This window comes from Festucalex cinctus, chromosome 4, assembly GCF_051991245.1.
Source record: "Festucalex cinctus isolate MCC-2025b chromosome 4, RoL_Fcin_1.0, whole genome shotgun sequence".
NCBI lineage: Eukaryota > Metazoa > Chordata > Actinopteri > Syngnathiformes > Syngnathidae > Festucalex > Festucalex cinctus.
The window spans coordinates 27,626,676-27,643,000 of record NC_135414.1 but is presented as its reverse complement, the minus strand read 5'-3'; the positions used below and the strand labels follow the sequence as shown (position 1 = coordinate 27,643,000).

At 39.4% G+C, this 16,325-nt stretch overlaps 1 protein-coding gene across 2 annotated transcripts in view; it reads right to left on the bottom strand.

Annotated features, from left to right (window-relative positions):
- spon1a (spondin 1a) overlaps window positions 1–16,325 on the bottom strand; it is a 58,028-nt gene that overhangs the window by 25,476 nt on the left and 16,227 nt on the right. For both annotated transcript variants that reach the window (XM_077520038.1, XM_077520039.1), the window contains exons 4-6: window positions 13,831–13,904; window positions 13,410–13,532; window positions 9,972–10,120 (exon numbers count right to left, since the gene is read on the bottom strand). In XM_077520038.1, coding sequence (XP_077376164.1) covers window positions 9,972–10,120; window positions 13,410–13,532; window positions 13,831–13,904 — 346 coding nt within the window. The remainder of the gene's footprint in view (window positions 1–9,971; window positions 10,121–13,409; window positions 13,533–13,830; window positions 13,905–16,325) is intronic.

Sequence of the window (16,325 nt, the reverse complement as noted above, 5' to 3'; positions counted from 1 at the left end):
CATGATCATTTAAAGCCTAGTTTTGTCTTTTTTTGCTCATCAGGGATAAATTGGTTTGAGGTTTCTGATGATTTGTTGTTGTTGTTTTTTTTTTTTAAGTTAAATTAGCTTGAATAGTTAGTTGGAGAACCCTTACATGCTGTTACACACAATAAATGTGACAAAAGCTGCAGCCCTACCACATCAAATCTAATTGTAATCCTACTGAATCAAATTGAATTCTTCCACTTCGAAATGTTTTTCAGATTTGGGTTCTTTGGGGTGAAGGTTGGAACGGATTAATGGCATTTCCATTCATTTCAATGGGGAAAGATGATTTGAGACATATTTTTTATGTGTTCGTCATCCTGTGGTTAAAATTGTGACTTTCCACATGTCAACCAGTGTAGAATGTCAGAATTTGCCAACTCTGAGTCAGAATTTATACAGAACCACTCCACTTGAAGTGGGAGCTCAAACTCGGAAAATCGGATCAATGACACGAGTTAAGCATAGAATTCATCACGTTAACACAAATTCCGTTTTGTTCTACGTTTGTGGCGCTGGGAAGCGCTTAAAAGCACTCAACTTTGGCATTACGTTGTTTCAAGTTCCAAGTTTTCAGTGTGAAATGAACACTGTGTAGTGCGAGTGGGACGACATCCACATGAAGCAGAAGCAGCTGCAGCGTTTGCCTTTCACATCCCCTGTGGAATATCGTCCTCAGCACATCCACATATAATTACCATGTGGAAAATAATCATTAGTGCTAATTACCATGCAAATACCTCTGTTATTTCTTTCTGATGATTCATATTATTTGGAGATTATTACCTTGGAGCACTGAACTATGCAAATAACTAACACATTACCAGATTAAAAAGACCTGGCATCTTGTCCGCCTTTGTGGTTTAAAACAAAAAAAAATAAGCTCAGTTTTCCCCCAAAGACAAGTAGTAAACAACTCTGCTGATTTGTGTGCATTTGGCAGGGTAACTAAAAGGATTTGGCTCAGCCCAGAGATGCTTGTAGCAGAGCACTTATCCAAACTGGTCAAATATCCCTACGGAAAACACAATTATGTGGAATTATTAGATGTTTCCTGCCTATAAGCCAAGGTCTAACTCGGTCTAAAGACGTCTTTTTTTTCCTCCGGATAAGACGGGAGCGCCTCTGAAGTTGTGATCAAAGTTCTGTTGAGGCATCTCATCCGTCTGTCGCGGCGCCGTCGCTCCTATTAATAGACATCCAAATTGGTGCAAAATTCCGACGGGATTCAAGCTGGCTGTTATCGGCGCCTCGCGCAAAAGGTTTGCGCAGCCTTCAGGTGTTCGTTAACTCTCTACTGACGTTCCCTCACGCTGCCCTGCAGAATCGGCGGCGGTTTGAATCGAGCAAAGGCGGCCGTCACCGCGGACCATTCCCGCCTCGCGAGAGGACGGCGGAACGTTTTCCTGAGAGCAAAGAGAATCGGCTCGGCTTGAAGTAGGCGGTCGCTTGCGTTTCCGGAGAGCTGGGAATTGATTTTGTGAGCGCGGTCAACCTCAATGGCGGTCGTCGAGCCTTGAAGTGTAGCCTGGACGTCTGTAGTGCTGCCCGGCACGCACGCATGGGAGCCCACAACCTGAGGCCTCGCACGTGTGCGCACGCAGAAACACACAGCCCAGCAGGCCCAAAGGCAGTGAGGTATTATTACAGAAGAATTGAGCAAACGGCCTTTAATGACCCAGTTTAAACTGTCTGCCACTCTCTCTGCCTTTCCTCCGATTTAATAACTTCCTTTCTATCTTCCACTCTCCTCGTTGCACAAGGGGATCGATGGTCGCTGACTGTCTTGCGGGGCGGCAGAAAAGCAATTGCGAGCAACTCGGACCGCACTTTGCTATGTTATTCCATGTATGTATCACGCGCAGGATGCCCTTGTGAAAAGCAGTCTCCAGCACCACGCACCAGAATACATAATAGTTTAATTAAGTCCGAAACTCACATGAGACATAAACTCTGCATTACCTTGAAGAGAGAATATGCATAACATAAACATGAATACATTACTTTGCATAAACATATGCGAGACCACAGATATGTGAAAGCATTCTCTCTGTTATCCCAAATGATATGCATATATGCAGGATGTTTTGCAGCAAAATAAACGTTTATGACATTGTACATTGCTATCATCAAGGTTCCTCGACATAATACAGTAACATCCAAAAGTTGTCGAGCGAGTTATTTCAAGGTTTTTTTTATCAAGGTAATTAATTTCTCCCAGCCTTAAACTGTCAACCACTATCAAATGAACAGGCAATGTAACATTTTAATCATCTTTTGCGTGTAAAATGAAGTTTAACCCATTTCCTGTAGCACTCGTCCTAATAGAGTTGGCAATGAGACCCTATTGGGCGAGAGACTGGGTACACAAAAAACTAAAACAATCCTTCATATTCACATTCACGCCTAACTGTGAGGCCGCGTGTAAAGGAAGACATTTTGTTATGCATAGAATGGATCATTTTAGATCAAGTATGGGCAACTGGCAGCCCAAAATCACACACTGAGAGACCCCTTAAATAATCCTTTACTCGCCTTTAATTTTTCTCTTTAAAAAAAAACAAAACAAAAAAACTATTATTATTTATTTTTATTTTTTTTACAAACCCATAAAAGTGTTCAAAAAATGTTGATAAATATTATATAAATTATACATAATATTATATATAAATATATAAATATATATAGAAATATATACATATCTATCTATCTATCTATCTATATATATATATATATATATATATATATATATATATATATATATAAATATTATAGAAATGTCATAAAAAAAAATGTGGTCTAAATGTGGGGAAAAACTTCGGGGATAACACTAAATACTAAAAAGCATTGAAGAAAATGGAAAAATAATCTGCGAATATACATCAACTTGACTGTAGTTTTAAATTGTAATATCACGATTCACCGCTAGATGGCAGACATGCTTAGATGCTCTTACATTGGGTCTTATTCTGCCTTATACTACAACATGAGCAGGCCTAATATTTATTTATTTTTTTGTGTGGATTTGGACTGATTTACAGGATGAGCACAGTTCTACCTCAATACTGTTATGCTAAAATTTTGAACAAGTTGATTTTTGTTAAAAAATAAAATAAAAATGCACAAAATGAATTCATGCACATTAATGATTGGTTGGTTGTTCAGCAGTTTTTTGCCATCCATGAATGGTTATTTTTATCCGATGTAGCTCTTTGCAATGGAAAAGAACAAACTCCCAGTATATGTGATTATTTTGTTTGTTTCAAACGCTTTGTTTTGAGTTAGGACGGGGAATCTTTTGTACATGCATTGAGAAAGATGTGAAAAAGGAAATACATTAAGAGCACAAATTATTTTTACTATACATCTTATTTATGAAGTCTGTTGTCCTGTGTGGCCCCCGATTGGCACTGCCCAAAAAATTGTGGCCCCCTCGAGACTTCAAGATGCCCATTCCATGTTGAAGGTGTACATAATGTTGTGGTCAGTGAGTGAGGCACATACTTTTATATTTGTTCATGACTTTTTATCTTCAACAAAATTACAAAAAACTCAGTCAAAGGGTGTCATTGGGGTGGAATGTGCCATGGTCACGGTCTCATTTGCATAAGGACAAGATAACAAGCTCGGTCATTACCGGAAACAGATTTATCAGGTCTAGCTCATGAATAAAAGATCACAGAGATTTATATTGAAGGTTTATTGTATTTAGTTTGGCCTTGATCTTATAAAGATCTGACAAATATTCAGGACGCATCTCCTCCATATTTAAGTAGCCCGTCCGGCAGAATCCGAATCGGTGAGTCTAATCTGAGATCTCTATCTGCCTGTTCTCGGGTTGCTGCTGCAAGAACTTTCAAACAAACCTTTTTATTATACTGCAATTAGCGCCGAACACATCAAATGTACAGCATTTTAAGCAGCGACCACGTTTGCTCGCAGATGGGTTGGAAATGACATGCGGTAATCATTCCTTTCATCTCATCGTGCTCAATTACAACATATGTCCATGACTCTTAAAAAGTTGCCAACTTTGCACCAATACAAAAACATCCTGCCGCTGTCTTTCACCACTTTTTTTTAGCTATTGATAATATTCAGGGCTTTAAAATTGGTAAAGATGCTATTAAGATTTCAGTATAAGTAAGGAATATGAAAAACATGACATGAAGACTGAGGACTCCGGTTCGAGTCCAGGCTCCGGCCTTCCTGGGTGGAGTTTGCATGTTGTCCCCGTGCCCGCGTGGGTCTTCTCCGGGTACTCCGGTCTCCTCCCACGTTCCAAAGACATGCATGGCAAGTTAATTGGGCGCTCCAAATTGTCCCTCGGTGTGCTTGTGAGTGTGGATGGTTGTTCGTCTCTGTGTGCCCTGCGATTGGCTGGCAACCAGTTCAGGGTGTCCCCCGCCTACTGCCCAGAGCCAGCTGAGATAGGCGCCAGCAACCCCCGCGACCCTTGTGAGGAATAAGCGGTCAAGAAAATGGATGGATGGATGGATTCATGTCGAACCAGTCCAGAGGCTAAATGAAAGACCAACCAAACACAGAATACCCCAAATGAAATCATGCATCCCAAAAACTGACATACAAATCTCCTGTATTGGAAGCAGAATGCCTTTTAATGAGAGAAAAAAATGTATCATTTATAATATTGTACTATATTAGAAATAAAAAATGAAAAAAAACGTTCACATGTGAACGTGCACATGTCGGCTCCCTCATCCGTTTCAAATTGTACACGCCTCTGGCTGCACCGCTGGATCCGAGCGATTATAATGACCGTCCTGGGATCCAAATCATGCACGTCGGCTTTTCGGAGTGCTTTGTTACACCAAACAGAGATATCTGCAGGGCTCGTGAAGCAAGTTAACAGAGGAGACGTCCAGCTGAGATCAAATAACGATTTCATCCCTTGTCTCATTTTTTCTTTTTTCTTTTTTTTTAATAGACCAACGATGATGCTTCCCTTAAACCACATCGTGACGTTTACTTTCAAGCTACGCTTTCACATTTTTAGCGAGAGGAAAGGCTGCGAAAAATTCAAAACCATCTAAACTAAACCATTATTAACTTTCTTATGAGCGCCAACTCCTTTGTGTCATTGACAATGCAACATTTATTTTACTGCAAGTACCACGTCTAATACTCAAATGTCTGGAGTGGTTTGTACAAAAGCACTGAATGGACTTTCACATATTTTGATTGAAAATGAGAAAAGTCATGTACCTACTACTATATTTCCCTTACAGGTGAAGAGAGAAATGTAAAGTACTTGTATAATATCACCATTGTCTGTCCACACAGGAGCAATATAATACACAAGGGATGTGCATTTTAGTGCTCTTGTGAAACTATAACATCAGTGCACAAGCACAAACAAAACATAAACATCAGCTCACTGACAGTTACGGACCCAAAGGAAGCTTTTTTTTTTCTTTTTTTTAAATGTTATTTCTGGCTGATGAACTGCGAAATAATTCTTTACATCTTTGCTAGGCGTGAATAAGTCGCAGAGGCTTGAAAGACTTGCAAGCTTGAGATTCATCCAAAAATATCTGGAGTTCTTGTGAAGTGGCAACTGGCAGAAAACATGTTTGTCTGATGAAAAACTGGTATGTGTAATGACTTTTACAGAAGGAAGTTTAAAAAAAACAAAAAAAAACAAACATAATAATAAAAAGAAGAAGAAGAAGAAGAAGAAGAAGAAGAAGAAGAAGAAGAAGAAGAAGAAGAATTGTGCTGACTTTGGAGCCCTGTACATTTTTCAGTTTTCGTTGGATAATAATTAGGGATGTAACGATATCCAAACATCACGATACAATATTATCACGATATGAAGGTCACGATACGATAATTATCACGATATTGTTGGTGATGATTTAAAAAAGATCACAATATTGTAAAAAAAAGAGAGCTCATACTAAAAAAAAAAAACAGCACAATATTGTGCTTTTGTACATAACAGCAATGCATATAAACCACCTACAATCTCTAATAACAATATTGAGGCACTTACTTGGTAATGCAAACACACATTGATCGCTTCACAAGCAAATTAGGTTCCCCTTCATCTGTCAATTAGCATAGATTTTAAACATAGAAGGCCAAAACATACCTAATGAAAATTAAATTGCACTAATAAACGAGCCACGACAGGGTGCTACAACTGCACAAATGGAAATGATTTGTTCTTTTTTCTTTTTTAAACAAATGTGCTCCTTTTAAATATTGTGAACATGACGACGACGATATTGTGTCAGTTTTAATATCACAATATCACGATATTGCCCTTATCGTGACATCCCTAATAATAATATGCTCCTTTATGACACAAGAACAGATACAGTCGCTAACAGATGTATTCAGTGACACAAATCGAGCCAATTTCTGTCATTAAGCTGCGATTTCTGTTTTGGCTTCATCCTAAACCATCCCCATTCTAGCTTCCACCTGTGGACGTGAGTGCAATGGAGGGATCAGTCGACGTCTGTGTTTTGCAATCGCTTGGAAAAAAAAAAAAAAAAAAAAAAAAAAATCCCACGCTGCGAGAGGAAATGGGAGATTTCATAGTCCACATGAGGTCTTGGCTCTGGTGTCTGGTCTTTGGAGAGAGTCTCATTAGACTTCTCATTACAGACCCAGCGCGCTCCTGTAACGACTGCTTGCATTTACAAATCGTCTCAATCATGAAAGGGGCTTTGACAACGATGGACCCGGGCAATCTCATTGCTGCCAAGTCCTCTGATTAGAACACTTGAACAATAATGCAGTTTTGTATGCAAGGAACGATTAAAACACATCCCGGCATGTAAATCACCTAGCATGCGTCCTACCCCGAGATGACATGCATTACTGACTACGTGATGTGTTAATAAATAAATTCAAATGTGGGCAGCATCTCAGGTGGAAAGCTGCTGTGGATTAAACTGAAGCCACAATTGTCTGCTATGTTCAGTGGAAATGGCGGCACAGAGGCATGATTGCTCACTTGGAGTGCAAAGAATGTGACGGGCGTGCTACGTTTAAGAGGGTGCTGGCATGCAATTTCATATTTATTATCAGACCATCACATTATAGTATGTTTTAAATGAGTGGGCCGCGCTGATATGCTGGAAATAGAATTCCTGCACTTAGGGGAATTGCCTTTCATAGAATATAGTCTAAAAACGGGATACTATGCGTGTATTTCATTTGTAGCTTATTGTTCAAGTCAGTCAGGCCGCAGGCTGGAGTATTAAATGTATAAGTAATACATACAGAATATGGCCAACAATATTCTTCCGGCACTACTGGGAAACCACTGAATTGAAAGAATTTTCTGCAGCACGGCTATGAATATCAATTTTGCACTCATCATTGACTGCGCCGCCATCACTGACCGACCACCAGACAACCCAAACCACTCGGACGGCACACCTGACACAAAAGCCAAGTTATTTCTGTGTGGGTCAGCATTATTATTATTATTTTTTTAATACATTTTGATTTTACTGGTTACAAATAGAATGTGATTCTAGTCTCACCTAATCATCAATTACATTTTCGGTGTGATGAGGCTGTAGTTTTTGTACGTTAAGCATGGTTCATGTGGTAGAGTGGTTGTCTCCCAAGCTGAAGGTCATGAGTTTGTTCCTCAATACTTCAGTTACTTTAAAAAAAAATATCTAATAAACTAGTAAAATGTATTCAATACTCTCCTTTCTGAATGCAAAAAAAGCTTTTCTATTTTTTTTCCCCCCCAAGTAAATATTACTCTATTTTCTTTTACTGTGTAAGTGCAGAAATATTTGACTCAAGTAAAAGTGAAAAGCAGTTCTCCAATTAATAGTGTTCAGATTAAGTAATAAGAAATAAATAACTTGTGATTTATTTTATTGCAATCAGAGCAGGTACTCCAACTACATACAAATAGGAAATTATTCACAAAATTGCGTCTTCTTACAGCTTAAAACTTTGGAATATAGCTGTACTGAAAATGGTTGATTGTTAAATGGATTATAAATAATAGCACTCAATTTTCAAGTATTGAACCAACATGAATCTTGTGTAATCACCAACCTGCATTCATGCAACAAAGGAATTTCTCCAGACTCCCCCATATTTACCTTATGCATCACTTTTACACATAGGTACAGAAACTACATACTGATAAAGGTTCCGTTTCTTTTCTGTCATTTCAATTTATTTTCTACAATGAAAACCGGCCAGAGGTTGTCAAAAATCCAAACCGCCCATTATGCTCACTTGAATCTAGCGCCTAATCACTCCCTTTTACATAGTTTGAAAGAAAAGTAATAGCAGCCAGAAGTCAGCAATGGCAGAGACCCCATTGCTCACGCTGCGCTCTCATTATCTGCTGCGACTTCAGGTCTTCAATATTAGCCAACAATAAGCACTCTGCAGGACCATCTGCTTTGCCAGCAAGCCGGTTATTTTCGGACCGGGTGGGAGAGACGGCCGTGGAGAGCAGGGAAAGGAGAAAGAACATAACGTGCTATTTGTGGAGATGATCAAAAGACATGAGGCCAAGAAATACAAGACTTGGAAATTACTATATAAATGCACGCAGACCTCGACTATGAAAGCGCTCCTTGAGCCCCATCGGGGGTGGGGGGGGGGACTACCAGCCTTTGTTACATCCAAAGTAAAGATGTCTAGTCATGAATTTCATCAATGTTCTGGCTGATTTGCAAACATTTATGTTGAGTCCACACTTTTTGCAATATACAATAGACAGTTCATCAAAGGGATTCCCTTGATATCCACTGGGTTGGCACCCACAGGAATATTTTAAGAATAGCATAACTTCTTGAATGATCTAACCGGTCTGGACAACAAGTGTCACACTAATTGAATACTGACTTCAGATACAGACCCAACAAATCAATAGCTGCTGCTTGTATATGAAATGCTCCATCTCAGAGCATTTTACATAAAGTATAATTGATAATTACCCAGGCATTTGGATAATTTGTCTTAAAATTAGGGCTGCACGATATTGGAAAATAATGCGATATGCGATATAGTTGCTGAGGAGATCGATATTATTGCGATATTTAACATGTACCGAAAGAAATCACATTTTTATCATCTAATGAAAGAATTAGATTTTTTTTTCATGCACCACAATAAACACATTCAATATTTTTAGTTAAATAATTGTAATTACCTCTCGATAATGTTCAAGTATTGGATGACAGTGCACATTTTAGTTAGCGCCTGACTGGTCAAATTCAGATAAAAGCATAAAATTCCATATGAAACTTATTGCATGTCTTTGCGATGTGGATATCGCATGGGCCAATATCGCGATATCGATAATTTTTCGATATATTTCCTTATTTTTATTTTTTTTTATTTTTTATTTTTCTAAGAGAGAGATGAGAATTGTTTATTCGGTAGTCTTACCGAATCAACATCTTATCATCAATGCTCTCTGCCTCTTTTTTTTCTCTTTTTTTTTATGTGCATGTGTGTGTGTTTGAGTGCGTGCGTGTGAGTGCACGTATTTGCATGTGTGCGCGTGCGTGCATGTGCGTGTAGATACGTATAAATTTATACTCATTAATTCACCTAAAACCTAAAAAAAAATCCCATTACCCTTCACCTTAACCGGATACTTCAGAGTCTCGCCAGAGTCGTGAAGTTCAGAAGGTCAGGTGACCAGAGGAAAGGTCAAAGAAAAGAAAGATAAAGTAAAATCCAGCATCAACTAAACACTTCCTGCCATCCAAATGGTTACAAAATCAGAGTCTTACGCCAACCCCAGAAATCACTAAATTCCAACAAATTGGTGGATCACTTCCTGTTCTCAGTGCACAAAGCAAGATGTGCAAAGGCATGCTTCTTAAAAGAGTGGCAGCCATCATAGCTGAGCGGATAACATTTATAATGGGCAGATGTATCAATATTTTTGTCACGAAAGGAAAAAAAAAAAAACTTACCTTTTGTCTGATCTCCTCCTCCATTTTGACTGGGGATCCAAGCTCGGCTACCTGTCTGACCCCCTGACTGGCCAATCCTCCATATTCCCACAGCACATAGTTCTTCGAGTGGGATGCGCCAATAATTGCTGACCAGTGATTGGCACGACCTGTTGAGAAGGTCATCTCATTAGCTGGGCATACACACACACACACAAGGTCCGTCCCTCGCCATTCTCCTTAAAGGTTGTGGGGCACAGCTCAAGGAAGGAGATTAATTAGGTTTCATGCCTCTGCAACGCTAAGTGATAGTAGTCACTCTTTGAAGATATTTAAGTAGTTGGGCCTTTCCAGTTGGCCAGTTACGTGACATCGAGATAAGTGAGTTGTGACAGTTGGCAGGAGACTTTTGCTCTACTTTTGGCATCGTAAATAAAGATCCAGCATTGATTCATGAACTCAGTTGGTATGTATTATTTCATGATCAATACGTGTTACTCTACATTCTTACTTAATAATGCCATTGGGTGTTTGCATGTTAATTTGCCTGTGCATACACTGCAAAAACAACAGCAGAAACATTTTTTGGGGAAAAAAAAATATAGTAAAATAAAGAGAATTATTAATACTAGTGTTGTTCCGATACCGTTTTTTGGCTCCCGATACCGATACCGATACCCAGCTTTGCAGTATCGGCCGATACCGATACCATACCGATACTTAAGTTTTTTTTTTCCTCAACATGAAAAAGCTGTCCTGCCATTGGTTCAGAGCATTCAAGGGCTAATAGGATAGCTTAGATCGGCATGCAGTGAACATGTCATATATCAGTGAATGTTGTGCACGAGCAAGACACGATGCAGCATCCAAAATCCTATATTAGCGTTGGAAATAATGGTATCGGCATGTTACTTGTGAGTAGTCACCGATACCGATACCACTGTTTTTATGCAGTATCGGCACCTCTGCCGATACCAGTATCGGTATCGGAACAACACTAATTAATACACATAAGCCAAATTACCAACCAACAGAACAAGAAAATTTTACTTGGAAACATTTGGAAAAATAAGAAAAATAATACTAGGCCCATATCAACCACAGCGGTCTTTGTATTTTTCGACTAAAAACAAGTAATATTGACTTTTTTCAAGCTGTAATATATATAGAAATATTTTTCTTAAAATACACAAGTATTCACTTGTTTTTGGCCAACTTAGCCAAAGCAGGGAGGTAAAGAAGCCCATTGTATCATATTTGGTGTGACCCAGCCAGTTTCTGCAGCGTCAACATCCCTTGGGGGTTTAGTTCACGTCAATTGGCCCTTAATCCACGCGTAACATATTCATTTTTATTTATGTATTTATGTATTTATTTATTTATTTATTTATTTATTTTCAATTGAACCAACACCAAACTCAGGCTTTAGAAAAGCAAAAGGCTGTTTCTGCATTATTATTATTTTTGTTGTCTTTTGAAGTAAATGAAATAATAGTACGGTGTTCCCTCATTTTCCGCTGGGGTTAGGTTCGAAAAAATACCCGCAATAAATGAAATCTACCCTCTAAGTAGTTAGCTTTACGTTTTACATTTGTTATAAATGTTTTAAGGTTCTAAAACCCCTCACCACCCAGTTTATACGCGTTTCTTATCGTGGCATTTACATTTTCTCACATTTCTCTCTTGTTTAACTCATTGACTCCCAGCCATTTTCACAGAAGCAGTCCCGTTCGCTCCCGGCTGTTTTACTGGAATTTGACTGATTTTGCAAGGCCCACAGAATATTGTGTTCTATTGCTATAAAAGCATGGAAACTATCAAAATAAAGATTAAAGTCTCTTCTTTCATCAGGAAAAAAAAGTATGTTTCTATCTGTTTCCGTTTTGCAGCAATTAGCATTAAAAGAGAGCTAAGTTTTATCAGTTTTCACAAATCTATTCAAAATTGTAAGTAATTGAGCTTTTTTCTACATGGCTCTGGTTGATCTCCTTTGCTCTGCTGCCACCTGCTGGCCGTTTGTGTAATAACTACAATTTCTGCAACCGTTCTTTGCAGTTGAGAGGCTGCATCAAAGCCTTCTGTATGCTCTAGCATAAAAAAAAAAACAAAACAAAAACGTATAAATACGTCTTTGGGACACTTAGAACATAAAAAACGTATTTACACGTTATTGGGAGCAAATGAGTTAAACATGTTCAATGTTCAAACATTCATAAATAAAATAGGTAAAGTACATTACAGTAAAAAAACAAAAAAACAAAAAATTCAAAATTGCACTAAAAAAGATGCGCGAAACAACGAGGCACGCGAAAAGTGAACCGCGTTATAGCGAGGGAACAATGTACATTTAATATCAGCAGAAAAGTCCAAATCAGATTAATTAATAGTTCACCTGCATTTGTTAATCCAATTCTTGTAAATTGCAAACACTGCCAGCTGCTCCGAATTAGCATATGTAAACACCCTCCCAGCACATAAAAGCAGATAGCAGGGCGGCGTGTAAAGAAAACACACAAAAAGGGAGATGAGAGAAATTAAAATGCCTGAATGAAAAACTAGAGCACAGCCAAAAAAAAAAAAACTGTCTTTTTGAAGTGGCTGTGCTGCTTCAGGCAAGTGAAGCATAACTTGCTGCTGTGCCAATGCAAAGGGCTCATGTCAAGGTGTAGCTAATAAAGCGACTACTGTATTTTCCGCACTATAAGGCATTATAAGGCGCACCTTCAATGAATGACATATTTTAAAACTTTTTCCATATATAGGCGCTACAGTAGAGGCTGGGGTTACGTTATGCGACCATTAGATGGTGCTGCGCTATAGGGAACGTCAACAAAACTGTCAGATAGGTCAGTCCAACTTTATTAATAGATTACAAACCAGCTTTCTGACAACTCCAAAATGAATAAACAGCTGTTTTATTATTTCCTCTGAGGTAAAGTATTAGTATTAGCTAGCGATCCAAGATGGCGGGATCTTCTGCGCATGCGCGTCACCGATCGTGCATCGTCACCGATAGCGTCTTGACAGCGAGACCTGTTGCGGCTCAATATTGATCCATATATAAGGCGCACTGGATTATAAGGCGCATGGTCATCTTTTGAAAAAAATTGAAGGCTTTTAGGTGCGCCTTATAGTGCAGAAAATACGGTAATTGTGAGATACATGTGAGAATGTGTTCCAAACCAACTAGTGAATTAGGGTTCCCTTTTGATCTTGGGGGTCTGTCTTCTTCCACTCTCAACAGTATATTGATCCACAGGGGTGGAATATATAGTCACGGTAATCCCTGAATACATTCGCATCCTGCTCGTGCTGCACAACAAGGTTATATGAGCGCACGCACGCGCACGCCTCACAGACCGGCGAGACTGCAGTTTTTTCCGAGCGGACTCGCGATCAAGATGAAACGTATGATAAAACGGAGGCGACGCGATAAAGAGCAGATACGTTTTCGCTTACGGGGGTAGTCTTTGGGATGAATCTTCTCCGACCAGTTCCCATAGAAGGTGACTCTGTACTTGGCCGTTCCGCAGGCACAGCAGTCAAGCAGGGGTTTATCTGTAGCATCTCCATACAGGGATTCTGCATTCAAATGAAGGATAGGGGAGATTTGACAGGCACTCAGCGAGATCATTATGCAGAAGATTGGTAATTTCACGACTGGAGAAGTCAGAAAGTTGAGCAATGGTTGTTGTTTGTCAGCGTCGCATCCAATGTCACACATATCCCGGGGGTCAATCCCAATTACAGTCATTCACGCCAAAGCCCGACGGCTGAGTGGAGCGACATCAAAACCAAGAATGAAGCCGAGTGAAATGTGGAGCCAAAGTGAATTCCCGCTGGCGGGCGGCAGCATCCAACAATTGGCGGGGAATCCTACCTTTCTCGCACATCTTCTTCGTGAGTGAGCCCTCGTCCTGGAAATAGATGATCCTCTTCTGCACAATGCTTGCCCTGAAACATGCGTGACAAGAGAGATGAGCGCAAGTGAGAAGATTGTCAGAAGCTTCCCCGAGGACAGCGATACACCTGGGGCCCTATTTTCTATATTTTCTAAATGCGCGCATGGTTGGGCGGACTTCAAATGGGTGTTTTTACGCCGCTACGGGACTGAACACAGCCGACTCGATTCCCGGCCAGTAGAAGTGTCTCTCTCATTCCTGTCTACATGGCAGAAACATAACGGACTCACTGGAGTTGTGCGCCTTACGTGGGTGCTTTTAAAAATATGTCAAACATGGCAATGCTAATAATAATGCATTCAATAAATTGATTTAAACAAGGATTCAGAGGGTTCACCGGGCACACTGAATGAAATATGATGACATCCACCTGCAGTTTATGTAACTTGCGCCACAATTTAGACTTGGTTTCACCTGGTCTAAAGTCTAGTCTACTTTCTGTCACCAATTTGTCAGGTGGGGGAGGGTCTGGGGTGTAATAGAAAACACCCTTTGTACGCCAAAACACTGAGCAAGACTGACAAAAATAGGGCCCCTTGTGAGTAAGGTCAAATGGTACACATTGGGAAATATTGGAAATGATGAAATACTGTATATTTTGTGAGAGAGAAAAGTAATGCGGAGTTCAAAAGATGACATTTTGAATTAAAAGATGTGTATAGTAAAGGAGAGTAAAAGATGCACCAAACTTTCCATAGATATTCTAAAGTAATTAATATATATATATATATATATATATATATATATATATATATATATATATATATAACATATCTATATGAGAATTACCACTCTAAAACACAAACTCTTCTTGGGGACTTTTCAACTTTTCATTAGATCGGATTTCAAAATTTTCCTGAAATAAAGGATGAAGAAATCATCCCTTAAAAAGACCCAATTTTTTTTCCATTATAAAGCTTTTAATTAATGCGTAGGATTTTTTCAAGTAACATTTTAGCACTGTTAATTCTGTATTTTTGCTGTAGTTGTTGTCCTGTTATAGTCGTCACTTATCTGTTTGACATGCCGTCGACTGACAAATCGTGAAAATATAAACACACAAAGCAAAATGATGGCGATAAAGACAATTTCAAATCAGGCATTTTACAATAGTTAATTTTCAGTCATGTATACTGTGTGTCTCAAACTTACTGCTGTAAACTGTCTTTAGAATGACATTGAATCAGTACTGTTCGAACCGTACACAACTTGAACTTGATCCATATAAAACTGTGACCTGTTCTCCACACAAAATAATCTCTGCAAGCAACGTATACCCTGGCGGGATACAAAACGGCGAGTGGGAAGCAAGGATAAAGAAGGTCAACGGATAAGTGACTCTCGAGCTTATTCTGATTTTTATTTTTTTTTTAATCTTATGAAACTTTTGAGTTTGATGTACTTCACTTGATGAACTTTGAGGTTTTGAGGATCCGCCGTATGTCAGTAAATCAAACGTTTGCTCATATTTACTCTGACGCACAAGCCCACCGCAGTACGGACGCGATGCAAAAAAGTATTACTCCGTGAGATGGAAGTCGAGACCTTGTGCAAATTGAGCTGTCAGAGAGACTTGTTCGTCTAACTGGTCGGGTCTTGACATGTAAATCGGTCCCAAACAAACCTTTTCGGAGAGCAAACAGCTTGAGGACAGCACACAAGGCCGCTGCCATCTGACATTCTAACACAAGCCCTTCAGACGCCGATGGCTGCCGAGATGTTTCCATGGCGATGAACCCCAAACAATGTGGTGTGTGAATGTGAATGGAGGGGCCTGGACGGTCCAGCTGGACTGGTTGCATACCAATTATTGTGGCGTATCAAACTAAGTTTAGCTGAACACAACTCACATTCATGGACGAGAATGGATAAACACGGTGCGTACAATTAGATGCACGACGTGAATTGTATATTGACAGATATAGCATTCCTCTCTTGATGAATTGTTTGAGAGACGTTCATTTGTAAATTGAGAACCTCGTTTTTTTGGTTGGATTCCAGTTTTCGACATCGAAAAGATGAGCAAAGCAGTATTGGTGGACCTTGTTAATATTGACTTTGAAGCACTGCCACGAGTTATATATTCCTCCATTAAGCCAAGACGATATTGGATTTGCTTTCAATAGACTGGGAAGTCATAACTTCTCTTCTTACAGACAAAGGGCTCGCGCACTGATATTGCACATTCATTTTCATCGGTTCTTCGCCGCATTGCCACCTTTTACGGATAAATGGTGCCCTCATTCGCATATTACAGTACATCGGGGGTGGCAAATATACGGCACGCCTGTCAGAACAGGCCTGTTGTTGCAAATTTTGTCCACTGGTGGGCGCACTGGCGACCATTTACTTGGCATTCTGAAATGTGGCTAAAAAAAAATGTTGCACTAATTTTTTAAGAAACTTCAGAGTA